Source organism: Nestor notabilis, unplaced genomic scaffold, assembly GCF_000696875.1.
Source record: "Nestor notabilis isolate BGI_N333 unplaced genomic scaffold, ASM69687v1 scaffold21230, whole genome shotgun sequence".
Lineage (NCBI taxonomy): Eukaryota > Metazoa > Chordata > Aves > Psittaciformes > Psittacidae > Nestor > Nestor notabilis.
This window is the reverse complement of record NW_009912694.1, coordinates 1-504: the sequence shown is the minus strand read 5'-3', so window position 1 is coordinate 504 and position 504 is coordinate 1. Positions and strand designations below refer to the sequence as shown.

Below are 504 nucleotides of genomic sequence, written 5' to 3'. Positions count from 1 at the left end.
CAGACCCATCTCCAGCCAACCCATTGATAGCAAAGGGACCAGCACCAGGGACCCCCATAGCACCCAATGGGGGAACCCCAACCCGGGGTCCCACATGGAGGGGACGGGCACCCAGCACCCATTGGGCTGGTGGCGAGAAGCTTCCAGTATGGGGAAAACCACCCCTTTCGTAGCATCCATTTCCAGTGCATGATCCAGGAACCATGGAGCAGCCTGGTCTGGAAACCATGGAGCATCCCAGTGTAGGAACCATGGAGCATCCTGGTCCAGGAACTATGGAGCATCCTGGTCTAGGAACCATGGTCCTGGATGGTCCAGGATAGATGCAGGAGTGTGGGAATGGGCATCGACACGCTCCACCCTTCCCCTGATAGCATCCAAAGGGATAAATGGATCAAACCCTGCTCTTGGGCTGCCTCGTTGCTCTTTATTCCCAAGCTATGGATGGTTCCCATCCATCCCATTGGGATCTGGTGGCCGTTTCACATCCATCTCAGCGGGCTC

The 504-nt window shown here is 56.7% G+C and overlaps 1 protein-coding gene across 1 annotated transcript; it reads right to left on the bottom strand.

Annotated features, from left to right (window-relative positions):
- Positions 1–202: 202 nt before the first annotated feature.
- Positions 203–301, bottom strand: SPRR3 (small proline-rich protein 3; the record flags this gene model as incomplete). The annotated part of the gene is made up of 1 exon (XM_010020827.1): positions 203–301. A coding segment is annotated over exon 1 (99 nt), but the record flags the coding sequence as incomplete, so codon positions are not given.
- Positions 302–504: the final 203 nt, after the last annotated feature.